This window comes from Maniola hyperantus, chromosome 3 (genome assembly GCF_902806685.2).
Source record: "Maniola hyperantus chromosome 3, iAphHyp1.2, whole genome shotgun sequence".
Classification (NCBI taxonomy): Eukaryota; Metazoa; Arthropoda; class Insecta; order Lepidoptera; family Nymphalidae; genus Maniola; species Maniola hyperantus.
The window spans coordinates 5,029,803-5,046,073 of NC_048538.1; the positions used below are offsets into that span (position 1 = coordinate 5,029,803).

At 36.2% G+C, this 16,271-nt stretch overlaps 1 protein-coding gene and 1 long non-coding RNA gene across 2 annotated transcripts in view; both read left to right on the plus strand.

The window, feature by feature from the left end:
• Positions 1 to 16,271, plus strand: part of LOC138404751 (uncharacterized) — a 622,276-nt gene that overhangs the window by 17,772 nt on the left and 588,233 nt on the right. The window lies entirely within an intron of this gene.
• Positions 4,835 to 15,648, plus strand: LOC117996589 (troponin C, isoallergen Bla g 6.0101-like). The gene is made up of 6 exons (XM_034984685.2): positions 4,835 to 5,011; positions 6,232 to 6,259; positions 8,478 to 8,621; positions 12,848 to 12,967; positions 13,580 to 13,711; positions 15,262 to 15,648. The coding sequence occupies exons 1-6, from the start codon at positions 5,009 to 5,011 to the stop codon at positions 15,294 to 15,296; spliced, it is 462 nt and encodes a 153-aa protein (XP_034840576.1). The 5' UTR covers positions 4,835 to 5,008; the 3' UTR covers positions 15,297 to 15,648.

Consider the following 16,271-nt stretch of genomic DNA (forward strand, 5'->3'; position numbering starts at 1 on the left):
GGATATAGACTTCGTGAGCGGAAAAAGAGGGCAGGTGCTGAAAAGTGGACTAAACATTATATTATTTATACAAACCAAGATTTTTAATTAATAAACATTATTTATCTATTTAAAGATTTATTTTCTGTACCCACTTTCCTATACATATTTCCCCGGGATGTTTTTGTACCATCTAGGTCCGTCCTGTTTAAATGAAAAGAACTGTAAATTCTCACGCCACAAAATATAGCGTAAGTAAGTTTAGTTTTTCATCCCCTGTAAAATTATATTTAAATGTAAACAGTTTCATAATTATTCAGTAGGTACCAATTTCCTGTTATTATCATATTAATTAAAATACTAATTAGCCTCGGAAAATCGCAATTAACACTGTATCTTAAATAAAATTACATGGTAGTTGACTACAGAAATGAAAATTAGGGTGATTTTGAACCACAGGCTTTCACTTATAAGTATAAAATAAATTGCATAATAGGTAGTTATATGCACCAGATCCATCAATGTAGACATAAATGCGGTCAAGGGTGAGTCAGACTCGCACACCAAGGGTTCCGTACCATCATGCAAGAAATACCACTTTTTTAATTTTCATGGCGGCCATTTTGAAATTTTTATTATTTGTTGTTATAGCGGAAAGAAAAATACATATAGGTATTCATGAAAATTTCAACTTTTATACCTATTACAATTTACAAGATACAGCCCGCTGACACAGACAGCCTAGGTTTAGTAATAGGGTCCCGTTGGCAACATTCGGGTACGGAACCGGTTAAAAAGCCACTTCTATTTTCTAGCCTGGGGAACAAAATAAATCTTAAGTTAAAAAGCTAAACGTTTGTTTATCGTCGAGGTCAGATGCAAAATTGCAGTAATATTTTATTTAGAGCTACTTCCGGCAAAATATTCCTGATATTCCAAAATGTATATTCTTCGCTCTGCTGTAAATTCCATTTCTAAATGTAATTTTGCATGTCAACGCTATAGCGAGAAAAATTGCCTCGCATACTCGCAAGTAATGCGGTAATACCTATACTATGTCGCGTCGTGCAGTCGTCGTTAACTCTTGATTGAACTGGTGCGCGATTGCGGTAGAATGACAGCTACAATGTCACGATCGCAATCACCTCTGATTGGTTGATGCTCGCTTACGATTGGCTACAATGCATTGTTGCAACAAGAATCGCACAAATTCAGCCAATCAGAACAATTGAGATTGTAATAATGATTGATGCAGGTCTAGACAATCGCCCTACAGAATACCCGGATAAAATATAAGGGTTCAATTTGAAGGGGTCCTGACACTGAGATTTAAAAAACACTTCGAATTTTGCCCCTTGAATAAATTTCATTATAGGTACCTACTTGCTCTTACCTATATTTAAATCGATAAAATTAAAAATAAAGATTTTTTTTTAAAGTTAGAGATCCTCAGTACTCCCGGTTTAGGTGGTAGTTTAGGCCCCTGCGATATTGAGTTTGTGAAGTTGAAATTAAGTCTGTGACTTCTCAGACCTGGCGCGTTTGGAACCCTCGTACCTTCAGTTTTTAGTTTACGGAATTAATTATCATGACTCCATTACCATAACATCATTATCTTATAAATTCAACAATAAGTGACAATCAAAAAGTGCATAGTGTTACCTATTATGAATTAATGATTTGACTTTGACTTTGAAACCGAAATTCAATAAGAATCAAATTTTAGTGGAAGCATATTAGTGATGACGATGATGATAGAGAACATCAGTTTCGTATAATATCGCAGGCCTACCGCCGTAGTTGACAGATTAGGAGGTCATCACGAAGTAAAGATGACAGATGTGGCTAGTGATGGATTCACAGGAGAAAGGGCAACTCCATGATGCCAAATATATCAGTCTGCCTGCGCTGAGTGGTTCGCGTGGATTTAGTTTTCTTAAACCCTGCGGGAACTCTTAGATTTTCCGGGATAATAAATAGGTAGTCTATGCCACTCTCTACTAACTTAACTAAATTAACATTTATGCGTGGTGCAAACCAAATGGTAAATTAAACTAGTTGACGATTCAAAAGCAACTGTTACATAGTTTACTTGAATAAAAATATATTCTATTTTATTCTATGCAAAAATAAAAACAACATTATGGAGAACTCTCAGGTGTGCAGGTTTCCTCACGATGTTTTCCTTCACCATTAAAGTAGGTATAGTACCTACTATTATATTTATAGATTGTTAGGGCTATACTCACGTATTAATTAGTGGACATAATCCCGACTAGTTTCGAGTCCTTATTCACAGGGACACAGCTCGCTGCGCGTCGTAAGTATTTTATACTATCTTATTATATTCTGTGATTAAAACAAGTGATATTACTATAAAATGCACTTAGCTCCGAAAAGTTAGAGTAGCGAGCCGGGATCAAACCCACGATCACTCAACTAGGAGGCTGACGGCTTAACCACTGGGCTTCTTTTCTTTAACTAACCTTTAATATCCAGTCGGTTAAAAAACTAATTAAAATATGGTAAGAAAAAGCACATATTATTCGCGCAAGAAATCGATACTCGTAAGTCTCGAAGTAATTCGATTTCCGGCCGCGGGATTGGTTGGCGTCGAGAAAATTAAACCCTTAAACCAATTTTTACCTACTCTCTCAGATTTTCTTGCCTTATTGCTTTAATTTTCTGAACATTGTTTCTGAAAATTATAATTGATGTTTTTTGCTTCATTAATGATTTTATGTTCCTTCCTAAAATTAAATGCACTTAGCGCTTATGAGAAACTACTTTAATATTAATATTATGGTATTTTAAGATTAAGTATCATCACTACTCCCATAATATTTTATTAAGTTTGGTTCTAGTGCACTTCAAAAAACTAGGAAGCTCTCAATTTGGCGCCATTATAGGTATAGTTCTTGCATTTCACGAAGGCCACCGACTAATGCTTGTGTTTAAGTCGTATCGGTATACGTAAGGTACACTAAATGTGCGCGTTTGACAGCGCTTGCTCGTGACTTATTGGTCCAACATGCACGCACACTTACGCAATGACCATGTAAACGACGTTACCACAAGTAAAGTTCACTAGCCTTCGTGAATTGCAAGAACTGTACCTAGTCGTAGCATGCAATAATAGTAGAGCAATATCAACGAAGTGAAATTTCCGTGTGAAGTATCAAACCCTGCTATTATTTGTTAGCTTTTGTACCACGCACAATACAGTGCAAACTATGCAATCTATGCAAACCTTTCAACTGTAATCCAACTAAAACTTTGAAATAAATGGTGGATTTCCAATATTATAATAACAATCCAATCAAGCGATCCAATCTAACTGTGCATTGCTACTGGAATAACGTTGACAGCGTTTTGATTCGTATGTACAGTTTAGTGGGTCCAGAGATCAATTTCCATCCTGTGTTATAAATTTACGGAAATAATGTAGGCGGAAGACGCTGTCCATTGCAGCTGCCAGCGCTAGAGTGGGCTTACTGTGATTCTGAATTAGAATAATGTAATAATTAATCAATATCTAGATCGTATGGTATTTTCGGTCGATATAGTAACAGGTTACACCAGTACACGTGGAAACGTATTAAGAGTTATGAACTCTAATTGATTTTATAACGTTTGTTGGAACTGTCTTTTGTATTTATGCCAAAAATTTATACACGGGGTAGACGAATCCCTGAACTATATAAGGGTATAATGGCATCGATCCAATGGAGTGTTAATTAATATATGTAATAATTAATTTATCACGAAAGTTATGGGTAGACGCAATGGTATGCCTGTTTGGCGGACACCTAATAATGCATTTCTTGGTTCACCAAACATTCTGTGTTCCCAGGACACATTTTAAATATCAGATTATTGCAATAGGATCCCAGTTCAGTTATCCAATTTAGCGCCGAACTAATTCTGGAGTGATTTATCTAGATCGGCGCTGATTCTGTTGTTTTTCGCTAAACTAAATTTAGAGTGTCTGCATCTTTTTAATATTTTAAAAAAAGGATGGAATATGAATTTTACATTTAAAGACTCTAAATTTTAGTGCACACTACAAACGATACGCTTGCGACTGGCAGCTAAAGTCACGAGGTTTGACAGCTCTAAATTAAACTTAAAACTGTCAAACTATGTCTGTCCTTTTCATATTATATTAGTAAGAAGAGGATGCGAATGCTGTAAAATTTAGTTGTGCTCAGAATCAGTACCAATGTTTTATTTCCAAATAGACTAAGTAATACCAATAACTGGTTATGATGATTTGCTAACGAGGTGCCGTTCATTGCAGTCTAGCGCTGAAATAAACTTACTGGATTGCAATAATGTGAATTAATATTACAATTTTAAAAATACATGTTAAAAATCTACCATAGTTGCAATGATCTAATAAGAAAAATCTAGCAAATCTTTTTCGCAATTATAATATGTAATTTTTATAATAATAAATAAATAAATAATCGCTTGGTGTAATCTTATACCTACACTTTGAGTAGGTATCTACATTCTTCTGTTCTTTATATTCGATCGAGTACATAATTATAATATTATACTTTTCGGATACAAACAAAAATACGAAATAGATTTTTACTTTTACTTTGTATCGACATGGCATACCCGGAAGAATCGCATTCTCCAAAAAATTATAGACTGGCTAAGTGAGGTAAAAAAAGAATATGATATTTTTTTTTAAATATATTAAAATTTTGTTCTTCGTCATCTCAGGTATTTTTATGTTAATTTACTTGATATTTAGGTGGAAAAAATTGCCTCCATAAAATATGGTCACCCTAATCCAACATAACGTACTGCAGCCTTAACAATAACTTTAAAAGCGATCGCGTAGCCAAAATCCGATTACTCGTGGTTTGTGTGGAATGAGTGAATCCCAGCCAATCTGGGTGATATAGTCGCGAAACTAAAACTAGTCGCTCAGTTTATACAGCTGGAAGGGCTCGTGTTCCTTATACTGTGGTCTGGCATTGCCTACACCCTATCGTTGTTCTTTTAAATTCAAATAATGGTAATAATTTTTTGTGTTTGTGCAGTGATTGTTACGAAATTTTAGAACAAATTTTCTAGTGTTTTATTTTAATTTAACTCGGAATAGTAACGATCGGTATATGTAACTGGTGAATCAGTGGCGTTATTCAAGGGGAGGATCAACAAATTCTTCACTGTTCCTCTGGCGATGCAAAATATGTTAATTTGCGGCGGTAATCGCTTAACATTAGGTAACCCGCCTGCTCGTTTGGTCGCTATTTTTATACAAAAAAGCGACTGCAACTTACTTCAAAACCGGCCAAGTGCGAGTCAGGCTCGCGCAATGAGGGTTCCGTACTACAGTCTTATTTTTTCGACATTTTGCACGATAATTCAAAAACTATGATGCATAAAAATAAATAAAAATCTGTTTTAGAATGTACAAGTGAAGACCTTTCATATGATACCCCACTTGATATAGTCACTCTCTTCGAAAGTTGAAAATACTAATTATTAGTTCATGACCACTATTTAATTTTTTCTGTGTGATCTAACCCTAAATTCGCGGTTTTTAAATTTTTCCCCAAATGTCAGCTATAAGATCTACCTACCTGCCAAATTTCATGATTGTAGGTCAACGGGAAGTACCCTGTAAGTTTCTTGACAGACAGACAGACAGACAGACAACAAAGTGATCCTATAAGGGTTCCGTTTTTCCTTTTGAGGTACGGAACCCTAAAAGTCACAGAATACGTAATAAAAAACATTTTGGAGCAACTCGTAATATTTTTCAAGATTCATCGATATAGAATCTAGTCGAAGAATTTTTCATCGAAGAGTCAAATTCAAGATTTGTGTCGATTATGCGATGTTTTGAAAAGTTGAAAATACTAATTATTTGTTCATGAACAACTTTTAATTTTTTTGTGATGTAACCACAAATTCGCGGTTTTCACATATTTCTCTTTATGTCTGATATAAGACCTACCTGCCTGCCAAATTTCATGATTCTAGGTCAACCGGAAGTATCCTGTAGGTTTCTTAACAGACACGACAGACAGACAACGACGTGATCCCATAAGGGGTCCCTTTTTCCTTTTGAGGTACGGACCCCTAAAAAGGGATCTAGAGTTTAGAACTCTAGACCCCTTTTTAGGTTTAAAATAGGAGCTGCAGATCTAATCTGCAGCTCCTATTTTTTAATTTTGTCCTATTTGCCAAATCAAATTATATTTCATTACTGAATTTTCATGTTTACAGGATGAACTTGACAAAGAGCAGATCAACAGTACGTATCTCTTTCTAAATACTATCTGTCCCGGCTTTACTCACGTGTGTAGTCGACATTAGCCCGACTAGTTTCGAACCCATACGGGGTCCTTTTTCAAGGGAGTCCGTTCGCGCACGCGTCGCGGTTTTGAAGCCGGGACAGATAGTATTTAGAATGGAAATCACTCACGGTAGTTTAAACGCTAAAATACGTATCTCTTATATAAATATTGGCTATTTTGTTTGTTTAATATATCAATAACCATCGATGGCTTTATACAATTTCCTAATGTAACCTAAACTAGAATATACCTGCCACTTTTGAGTACATAGGTTATTAAAAGTGGCGTTCGAGTAGAGTATATTTCGTGGAAAAAGATGGTAACATTGAAAGTTCAAACTCTCTAAACTCGTCTTTTTTGTTAGACCCACACCCTACAAAGAAACTTACAAACTTTACCTTTTTTAATATTACTTAGTACAGATAAGTTATGAAAAATCTACGTGGAAAAAGTTTTCAAAATTTGTAAAACATTCCATTGTTATTTAATCTCTATAATTATATAAAAATGAATCGCTGAATGTGTTGCTGATCGCAAATCTCGAGAAAAGCTGAACCGATTTCGCTAATTTTTATTTATAATATTCCTTGAAGTACCGGGGGGGAATTATGGGGGGGGGGAAGTAAAATTTAAAAAAATTGCCTGAAAAAGAATCGACTGTTAGGCGGTACGAAGTTCGCCGGGTTAGCTAGTATTATATAAAATTGACAATGAATAATAGCTCTAAGTGATAATATAATTCTAGGTAAGTATTTGACCATATTTTGAACTTTCAATGTTACCATCTTTTTCCACGAAATATACTCTACTCGAACGCCACTTTTAATAACCTATGTACTCAAAAGTGGCAGGTATATTCTAGTTTAGGTTACATTAGGAAATTGTATAAAGCCATCGATGGTTATTGATATATTAAACAAACAAAATAGCCAATATTTATATAAGAGATACGTATTTTAGCGTTTAAACTACCGTGAGTGATTTCCATTCTAAATACTATCTGTCCCGGCTTTACTCACGTGTGTAGTCGACATTAGCCCGACTAGTTTCGAACCCATACGGGGTCCTTTTTCAAGGGAGTCCGTTCGCGCACGCGTCGCGGTTTTGAAGCCGGGACAGATAGTATTTAGAATGGAAATCACTCACGGTAGTTTAAACGCTAAAATACGTATCTCTTATATAAATATTGGCTATTTTGTTTGTTTAATATATCAATAACCATCGATGGCTTTATACAATTTCCTAATGTAACCTAAACTAGAATATACCTGCCACTTTTGAGTACATAGGTTATTAAAAGTGGCGTTCGAGTAGAGTATATTTCGTGGAAAAAGATGGTAACATTGAAAGTTCAAAATATGGTCAAATACTTACCTAGAATTATATTATCACTTAGAGCTATTATTCATTGTCAATTTTATATAATACTAGCTAACCCGGCGAACTTCGTACCGCCTAACAGTCGATTCTTTTTCAGGCAATTTTTTTAAATTTTACTCCCCCCCCCCCATAATTCCCCCCCGGTACTTCAAGGAATATTATAAATAAAAATTAGCGAAATCGGTTCAGCTTTTCTCGAGATTTGCGATCAGCAACACATTCAGCGATTCATTTTTATATAATTATAGAGATTAAATAACAATGGAATGTTTTACAAATTTTGAAAACTTTTTCCACGTAGATTTTTCATAACTTATCTGTACTAAGTAATATTAAAAAAGGTAAAGTTTGTAAGTTTCTTTGTAGGGTGTGGGTCTAACAAAAAAGACGAGTTTAGAGAGTTAATACGAGTATTTTGTGTATTTTGAAAATTCTTTCAGCAGTAGAAAGCTACATTATTCCTGAATGACATAGGTAATATTTTATTTTAAAAAATTGAGATCCGTACGAAAATTGTAATAATCTACCCGTGCGAGTCGCTAGTAGTTTATATGTGATATAATTTATAGCCTATAGCAGTGAAAGAATTTTCAGAATTGGATCATTAGCTCCATTCGGAGATTACCCCTCACATACAAACTATTTTACATTTTGATAATATTAGTACAGACAAAGATAATATATACTTGTTTAATATATATACATAATATATATATACTTGTTTAATATATTATGTTTGGTACAGATAATATTAGTATAGATATTAGTACAGATATTATAACTTTTATTTTTCAGTTCTCAGGAAGGCCTTCGATGTTTTTGATCATGAAAAAAAGGGCTGCATCGGTACAGTGATGGTCGGGACTATCCTCCAGATGCTGGGGCACACCATCACAGATGATATCCTCAAAGAAATCATCGATGAAGTGGACGCGGACGGTTAGTATCTATTATTTTCATATATACCTATTCGAATATTAATTGATCTATGACCTATTCATATCATCACCATCATGATCAACCCATAGCCGACTCACTACAGAGTACGGGTCGCCTCTCAGTATGAGAAGGGTTTGGCATAGTCCACCACGCTGGGCAAGTGCGGATTGGCAGACTTCACACACCTTTGAAAACATTATGTAAAACTGTCAGGCATGTAGGTTTCCTCACGATGTTTTCCTTCACCGTTAAAGCAGGTGATATTTAATTTTCTCAGTGCGTGCCCGGGATCGAACCCCCGACCTAAATATGCCTGATAATTTAAAAAAGATAATAATATTATAATTATTATTATCGCAAGAATCAGGGGGAGATCAGAGAAGCATCATCTATTATAACCAATGAGCCAACCAATGTGGTAAAATTCAAATCAATAGATTTGAATTTTAAGGTACCTACTGTAGTACTTCCTGTTCAAGAAGAAAATGTCTGATGTGTATTAAAGAAATTCCCTTGAATAAACACGAAGTAAAATCTAAAGCTTCGTTATGAAGGCCAGCAGACTTGTTGGCGTAATAGACGACATTTCAGTCAGATTATACAACTTTCAAAGCAATGAACTTTTATAATTAAGACTAATTGACCGATTTGGCTCAACGACAAAATAGGTATAATTACCAAAGAGATTGATTGAATCTCATTCCACGTGAAATTTCGTCACGTTAAATTTTTAAAATACGATCTTAGTCAATATGATCGTATTTTTATCTTACTTAAACGTCACTACAATTTTAAGTTGGGCACAAAACGGAACTTGTGTTAATTTTGAGGATGGGCACTATAAGTTTGAAGTTTCTAGCAGTTTTTATTAAAACATTATTATGTTTAAGCTAATATGCCCAAAGTTTATTTTATTCATTCATATTTATTGGAAAGAAGCTTTTATTACCATCGAATATACAAAGAAATATTTTTTATATCTAAATTAAAAGTAAAAAATACAACATTAAATTAAAACTAAAATAAATTAAATTAAATCTAAAACCTCATCGAGACCAACGCAGCGAGGCATTGTACCCATGATGCTAGCAGCATTACCCCTTTGGATAACCAAGCTAATTCTTTGAAAAGCTAATATGTTATTTTTTTTTCCGTGATTTAGCCTCAATAGCTCAACCGGTAAAGGAGTGGACTGAAAAACCGAAAGGTCGACGGTTCAAACCCCGCTCGTTGCACTATTGTCGTACCTACTCCTAGCACAAACCTGACGCTTAGTTGGAGAGGAAAGGGGAATATTAGTCATTTAACATGGCTACTATTCTTTAAAAAAAAAATCGGCACAGATTTTTTTTATCTTAAATTTCGTGGGAATTCTTAGTTTTCCGGGATCTGGGATAAAGGGATAAAAATATGCTATATCTATCCTTTAAACCCATCAGAAGTAATAAACAAACTGAGAGGTTCACCTACTTAGACATTTCTTGGTTTCCCTAATAGACTCATTCTTCACAAACTAGAAACGTATGTGAGTTGCTGGATCTCATCAAAGACTGCTGAGGGTTATCTATTTCTGTTATGCTGCTTCGCGTAGCTTATGTACCTTCCTATATAAATCTTTTCGGTAATAGTAAGGCATCATAACTATCAGATACATATTATTATATTCTGTGATTCTACATTCACTGTTATTTACACAATAATAGTTGTAAAAGTTTATCGTTAGAGCGGTTACGCACTGCATCCGATCCGAGTCTGTGAAAATATGTTCCTTTTTGTTTTGTACTGGCGTAGATAATCCCTGATATTCTCTCGGATGACGGATAGAACTCAGATGACAGAAGTGCAGTGCGTAATCGCCGTAAAGGTCAAAGCGGAAATCAGAAGTCTATCTTTAGAACTCAAGTTCGTTGTCAGTGGGATCGACGAACACGTTGCTATATACTTACCTAAGCTAGAAAGAGTTACATAAGATAATTTATTATATAAAATAAAGCCCGCTCTACACTCGTACCGACAGCTCACGAACGTTCCAAAACACCAGCGTGAATGTATTGCGCGCCGGGAAGCGAGAACGTATAGTTCTCGCTTCCCGGCGCGCGGCGTACCATTTCGATCACAAAACATATTTTAATAGTACCTTACAGGCGAGACATCGAGATGGCGATTGGGGAGGGATCACCCCGCACACTCGCAGAGCACCCGCGCTAACCCGGTGCGGGCGAGCGCGGGTAACATGTGGGTGTACGGGGCGTCCCCCCGCCTCATACCCCGATTGCCACCTTAGGTACAGAAGGCTTACTCCATGAAGACGTTTGAATAACAAGTGACTTATTACGACTCAATAAAGTGCAATTCAGCTGGCATAGCACTGTGGTCTAAAATTTAACAAATGCCTCCTTTTCTATCCCGTAAACTTTCTCTCTCTCTCTTTCTATTGAGTTGGATCAGGAACCACTGGTGGCTTGCATCGCCGTAGGTATACATAATATAATATTTAGGGTCGTGTGATCAAGTGAGCCTAGTTTCCCGACCTGGTTCGATGTCAGTTTTGTTGTAAGATTTCCATAAATTGCGAGTATAAAAGGACATTCATCGCGCAGTCACGAGCGAATCGCGCGAAATTTCACGGCCACGATTCGCGTGCGAGTGAAGAACGGGCTTAATGATCTTGGTAATCTTCCACTACCTTTATTATTAAACTAAACTAAATACATGGTAATGAAAACATCTAAGATTAAAGTGTAGAATTTAGTAATGGTTAATGTACAGAAAGCCTTGATCCCACTCGGACGTTTAGTATCCGTTAAATACGCCATATTATCGCAGTTAATGCGGTAAACACCGCGGTAAAACACTGCAGAATGTTTCATGATTTTCATCTAGTTTCCATAGTATTAATAACTAGCTTATGCTCGCGTCTTCGTTCGCGTGGTCTACACAATTTCGAACCCCTATTTCACCCCCTGTTGAATTTCCAAAAATCCTTCCTTAGCAGATGCCTACGTCAAAATAGCTATCTGCTTGCCAAATTTCAGCGCGATCCGTCCAGTAGTTTGAGCTGTGCGTTGATAGATCAGTCAATCAGTCACCTTTTCCTTTTATATAATTTATTTAGATTGTGAATTCAGGCAAATAAAGTTAGAGTTTTAACTTTGCTCGCAAGCATACAGGTACCACACTAAGTCCGGCAAAATGTTTGTGAAATCCAGGGGTTGACATTTGCCTTTGCATAAAATATTACAGGTAAACAGTTGTTAGGTTACTACAATAATAATTGACGAATTCCTTAATGACAAAGTGGCACGGAAGTACCTAATTGACTTTCATTCATACAAGATAGTAGTAGTACAATGTTAGTAGGTACAATAATAAAATTAATATACACGTTGTTAGATAATATACAAAACTAGATGATGCCCGCGACTTCGTCAGCGTGGATTAAGGGTTTTTAATTCCCGTGGGAACTTTTTGATTTACCGGGATCTAAAGTAGCCTATCTCCTTCCCCGGGATGCAAGCTATACTAAGCTCTATACCAAATTTCATTGAAATCGGTTAAACGGATAAGCAGTGAAAGGCTAGCAGACAGACACAGACGGACAGACATACACACGGACAGACAGACAGACACACTTTCGCATTTATAATTTTAGTATGGATATCTTCATATTGCAACATTTTGCTTTATGATAAGTTTCTTGCCTGTTTTTTTTTCAGTAAGTAGATCCCAGAAAATTAAAAATGTCTCACGGGGCTTCTAGAAAACCTTTATCCATGTGGACAAATTCACGGGCATCATTATTAGTATTGCAATACCGTATTTTCTAGCATTGATAGCCTAGTAGCGTCCGCCTTTCTTTCGGGAGGTCAGGGGTTCGATCCCGGGCACGCACCTTTAACTTTTTGGGGTTATAACAATTAAATTTCACTTGTTTTAACGTGCTTTAACGGTGAAGCAAAACATCGTGACGAAACCTGCATGCATGAGAGTTCCCCATAATCGCATTGGGCCAGCGTGGGCCCCTTCTCACTCTGAGAAGAGACCCGTGCTCAGTAGTGGGCAGGTAATGGGTTGATCATGATGATAAATTTCTAGCATTACTTTGCAGAAATTGTTGTTGTAGTTACTATATTATGATCACGTCTCCCTGCATGTTTTTCAGGTTCTTTAATTTAAATGGTCTTATGTAGGCAAATCTGTTTAGTATTTATTGTTATCAATTTCAGGTTCCGGCGAGCTGGAATTTGAAGAGTTCGTGACCTTAGCATCGAGGTTCATGGTTGAGGAAGATGCAGAGGCCATGCAAGCTGAACTGAAGGAAGCATTCCGTTTATATGATAAGGAAGGTACTGAGAAATAATTATATTTCGATCACTTCGTCCTTAGGTTGAATTCCTATTTGGGGAAGATTCCCTGTTTCTAAATAGTATGGACCTAAAAAGACTTGGGTAACAATAATAATTGGCGCCGATTCTCTTGTCTTTCTCTAAACTGAATTTAGACCATTTGCATCTTTTTCTTTTTAATATTGCTAAAAAGGGCCGAACATGGATTTTACATCTTATTAGTGCACGCTACAAAAAACAATAGGCTAGCGACTGGCAACTAAAGTCACGAGGTTTTACAGCTCTAAATTTAATTGAAAACAAACTGTATATTATGTCCTTTTCTAAATGCATTAGTAAAAAGAGGATGCGAATACTCTAAAAATGTCGTCCGTCCACCTAGTGGGGGGTCTTCCAACGCTGCAGCTTCCGGTGCGAGGTCGGCATTCCAGCACCAGAGGTTGGGGAACACTTTAAGGGTTAAGTCTGTTTGATAAAATATCCCACAACTCTCATTAATTAATGCGGTAGACTATCCCTCTTCCTTGTCAACTTTCTTTCACAGAATAAAGAGGAGAAAGGGATTCCAGCTTTCAGTCATGTAGGTAACTCGAAAAGGTATATTTTTTCCAGGTAACGGTTACATCACAACAGCTGTTCTACGAGAGATTCTCAGAGAGCTCGACGACAAGATCAGCCCCGCAGAGTTGGACATGATGATTGAGGAAATTGACTCTGACGGCTCTGGAACAGTTGACTTTGATGGTATATTTTTTTTTACATTATTTAGGTACTTACTACTTAGTACTAAAATCCATGTTGAAGGACCTATTTGTTGAGGAGATATATAGGGGACGCGACGGGTGGAAATAGCAATCGGGTTATGAGGCGGGGAAAGACCCCGCACACCCGCACGTCACCTACGCTCGACCGCACCGGGTGACCGTAGCGGGGCTGTGCGGGTGTGCGGGGCGTTCCGTCTCCGATTGCCATATCGACCTGTTGCGTACTATTATTATCTTCGCCTAAACTAAACTAATAAGCACTGAAAATAATCATAAATAGAGTCGCACCGTACCGTACCGTAGGTATTTTACATATTGCATTTTACATTTCCGTACCATACCATGTGGTTAGAACAAGAAATGTTCCTCAAGCCAAAATACTGTACATTACAATAAAAATGACTTGAACATGGTAATGATAGACAGAACGGACAGAATTGACATGTTGCCAGAATTACGAGTGCCATTCGACCTCGCGATTGAATTTGGTTGATCGGGGGTGCCTGCCAATATTATTAACTATACGCTATTTACTTACGAATATATGTATAGGCTAGGTCATATAGGCCACGTGTGTAGTCAGGGCTTCTTGACATTAAAAACCGGCCAAGTGCGAGCCATCGCATCATGCGCAGTTCCTGAATCACTATAGTTTAGGAGTGCTGTACCCTACAGCATCAGGGTTGAAGAGTTGGGACTTGAAGTCCAAGCATGAAGTCGTTGTTGGTACCTACAATATTAACTTACCATGAACACTTTCTGAATCTTTATGCGGACTGCATCATTTGGATTGAGGAGTTGGATCCAGAAATTCTTATGGGACCACCACGGAAACTTCCTCTGTCGATTAAAAAAAAATTGCAAATCGGTCTATAAACCTGGAAAAAATCGGTATACAATATACATACATTAAAAAACGGGCCGAATTGAGAATGAGAACTATCCCCTTTTTGGAAGTCGGTTAAAAATAAACCTTCGAATCGAATGTTCAATCCGAAATCGAAAATCTATACCGATTAATTGAAAATTGAAATATTAATTTATGAAGAAAATAAGTATTATTTTTGGATTCTCGTTACCAACGAGAGGATCCATTACAAAAAGAAAGGGTCATGATTACCGCATGAACCCATGAACATTTGGAAGAGTCAGCGTCACAAGGTTCCTATTGTACCATAGCGTTACATATAAAAGAGCGCTATTTAATTTCATACAGCGCCATCTATCTTTGTATTAGGGAAATAAGAGAAGTTTGTATGAAGCGCGCTGCGATAATATTATTATGATAATTCAAAGGCATATTTTTACTTTCGATTAGCAATTATGATGAAGGAACCAATTAATGAATCTAAATACATAATAAAATCTCAGATTAGATCAGAATGGACAAATAAGCTAGAATAGATAAATTGGTAGATAGGTACTTGGATTGCCGTAGGTACCTACCAAAAGTTTAGTGATAAGAATTTATGAGCTTGCGAAAGAATATCCATAATAGATCCATAAAGGATTATTTTCGTTTATTTTCAGAATTTATGGAGGTCATGACTGGAGGAGACGATTGAAAATTAAATCTACATTACTCGTACCACCTAGATTCTATGATCAGGTTTATTTTCTACGTGTATGCTTAGGTAATTTTGGTTTTATTTTTACAATAAGTAATACACTAAAATTATTATTATAAAATTTATTTTATGATTCCAATATAATAAAAACGATAATTGTTCTCTCATTTTGAATAAGTTATAGTTCGTACTAGCATGCCTACTTTGAACCAAAAAAGCATAAGTACCTATATACGTAGACGATTAAAAAAACAAATAAATTACTTACTATTGTCACATACCTCATTTTTAATTTGAAAAATATTTCTAATAAAAACTACAGTACCTAAGTATTATTTTACACAATTAATTGTTGTTTTATTTTACCCTGGTCTTGTATTATAATTTATAATAATTACAGTATACAACTTGAATATCAACACCTCTGTAGTTGAATCTCGAACCGCCCAAGAAAGTTCTCGGAGCCTCAAAATTGAGCAAATGGGTGCGAAGAAACCGACCAAGTGCGAGTCAGGCTCGCGCACCGAGGGTTCCGTAGTACAGTCGTATTTTTTCGACATTTTGCACGATAAATCAAAAACTAAATATTTTAGAAAGTACAGGTAAAGCCCTTTCATATGGTATTGGCTTAACTTAACTTGCTTTTTATAAGATTTAATTTTTCTTTATTAAACTCAAAATTATTCAGCTTTAAAAGATTAATAAGAAGAAGCTTTAATAAGAAAGAACAACTTTTCAATAATTGTCGCCCTATAAATCCATACTTCCATACTATACTACTTATTATAAATGCGAAAATGTGTCTGACTGTTAGCTTTTCACGGCCCATCCGTTCAACTGATTTAACGAAATTTGGTACAGATAGGTATAGCTTGCATCCCGGGAAAGGACATAGACTTCTTTTATCCCGGAAAATCAAAGAGTTCCGACGGGATTTTATAAATCTAAATCCACGCGGATCAAGTCGCGGAC

Coding starts and splice junctions, on each gene's coding strand:
- LOC117996589 (XM_034984685.2), top strand. Junction 12,968..13,579: donor CCGTTTATATGATAAGGAAG/GTACTGAGAAAT, acceptor TATTTTTTCCAG/GTAACGGTTACATCACAACA. Junction 13,712..15,261: donor TGGAACAGTTGACTTTGATG/GTATATTTTTTT, acceptor GTTTATTTTCAG/AATTTATGGAGGTCATGACT.